Source organism: Octodon degus, unplaced genomic scaffold (genome assembly GCF_000260255.1).
Source record: "Octodon degus isolate 3935 unplaced genomic scaffold, OctDeg1.0 scaffold00804, whole genome shotgun sequence".
In the NCBI taxonomy this organism is placed as follows: Eukaryota; Metazoa; Chordata; class Mammalia; order Rodentia; family Octodontidae; genus Octodon; species Octodon degus.
This window is the reverse complement of record NW_004525380.1, coordinates 17,869-19,585: the sequence shown is the minus strand read 5'-3', so window position 1 is coordinate 19,585 and position 1,717 is coordinate 17,869. Positions and strand designations below refer to the sequence as shown.

General features: G+C 34.2%; 1 protein-coding gene across 1 annotated transcript in view; it reads left to right on the top strand.

The window, feature by feature from the left end:
- Positions 1-1,332: 1,332 nt before the first annotated feature.
- LOC101561530 (sulfotransferase 1 family member D1-like) overlaps positions 1,333-1,717 on the top strand; it is a gene marked incomplete at both ends in the record, with an annotated part of 5,596 nt that continues 5,211 nt past the window's right edge. Inside the window, one exon of the mRNA XM_004648727.2 lies at positions 1,333-1,459. Coding sequence (XP_004648784.2) covers positions 1,333-1,459 — 127 coding nt within the window. The remainder of the gene's footprint in view (positions 1,460-1,717) is intronic.

The following is a 1,717-nucleotide window of genomic DNA, read 5'->3' as shown; positions in this document are numbered from 1 at the left end:
CAGGACCTGTGCAACAAGAGTTGTAGCTTTTTGGTTGCATATCTTTTCTTAAAATATCTTTGTTAATCTGTCTTTTAGAAGACACACGAATTAGTATCTTTTGCAAAACGAGCATTTTTTGAAATGAAGGTTTTCACAATATTCTTTTAATGTCTTTGTGGCTGGGAATATAGCTCAGTGGCATAAATATCTGCCAGGCAAGCACAAGGTCCTGAGTTCAATCCCAGTACTGGAAACAACAACAACAAAAACCTTAGAAAATGTCAACTTTTCTGAAAGTATTCTTTAGGGTCCAGGGATATAGCTTATGGGCAAAAGTGTCTGTCTGGCAAGTGCAAGGTCGTGAGTTTGATCCCTGGTACCACACACACACACACACACACACACACACACACCACACACACACACAAACACACATGTGCTTGGCTATTCTTTTAATGTCTTTGAGAGGTGTAGATATTATTTTTCTAATTCTTCATATTTTTCTATCAGTCATTTATATTTGGATAAATATATTGAGTCTACTATAGTTTGTTTATTTTCCTTACAATTCTTTTTCATGAGCAAAGTTAGCAAAGTTACTCAATACATATGTAGTCAGTAAACATTTATGGAAATTTTATTACATATGTACAGTATCTTTCAGCTGGCATTATAAAGAGAAAGGAGGAAAATATGTTCTCTGATATCTAAGACTATGTAATTTTTTCTACTTTCTCTAAATACTGCTGAGTTTCTTCTGCATGCCAGACACTTTTAAACCTTTTCTAACATGAGTAGTTTCTTAAGAGTGGTTTTGCTTGTTTTTTGTGCTGTGGAATGTACCCAGATCTGAACTATGTCTTTAACATTTAATTTAATTTACATTTCTAGCTTTAATAAGTGATATAGATATATATTCTAAATTTAGGGACTTTAGTTACTCTGTTAATTTAATATCTTCTATAATTCTTATTCTATTTTCTTTTCTGTGTTTTAAGAGATGTTCTTTTCAACGACTGAGAACAGGTATGAGAGATAAAAGGACTTTTTAAAATTAAAACAACATACAAACAGGGAAAGGGTTGCAGGTATGGTAGGGCAATGGGTAAGAAAAAGACTCAAATGTGTCATGTATTGGTACAAATTCCTTACAATGAACGTGATCATTATGGATACATAAATGTACCAACAAACTTAAAAAAATTTACTTGTGAATATAGACCAGGTTATTAATATACATGCCATGATCAGGAAATATAAAGGTGAAAATATTGATTCTAATCATATTAGCAAAAGAATTTAAAACTATTAATGAATTTTTAAAATGCTAGTTTCTCTTCTCCCCCATAGATGATCTATGTGGCACGGAATGCCAAAGACGTGGCTGTATCTTACTATTATTTCCACCAGATGGCAAAAATGCATCCAGAGCCTGGCACCTGGGAGGAGTTCCTGGATAAATTTGTGGCTGGAAAAGGTGGGTCTACTTTTCCTGTAATCACAGTGCTCAAAACTTAGAAGACTATTTTTTTGTATGAAAGCTATGAAGTTTAAATATAAATATTGTGTGGATCATGCCTTAATTTACCCCCTCCTAGAAGGACAATGGAGGAAGCAGAATGCGGCATCTCTGGAGAATGCGGCATCACAGATTTTTTGGCACTCATGCCAGGGCTTTACAACTGACGAGAGACTACTGCCAGTGTTGACACATACTTTTATCTCTTTTTTTTGG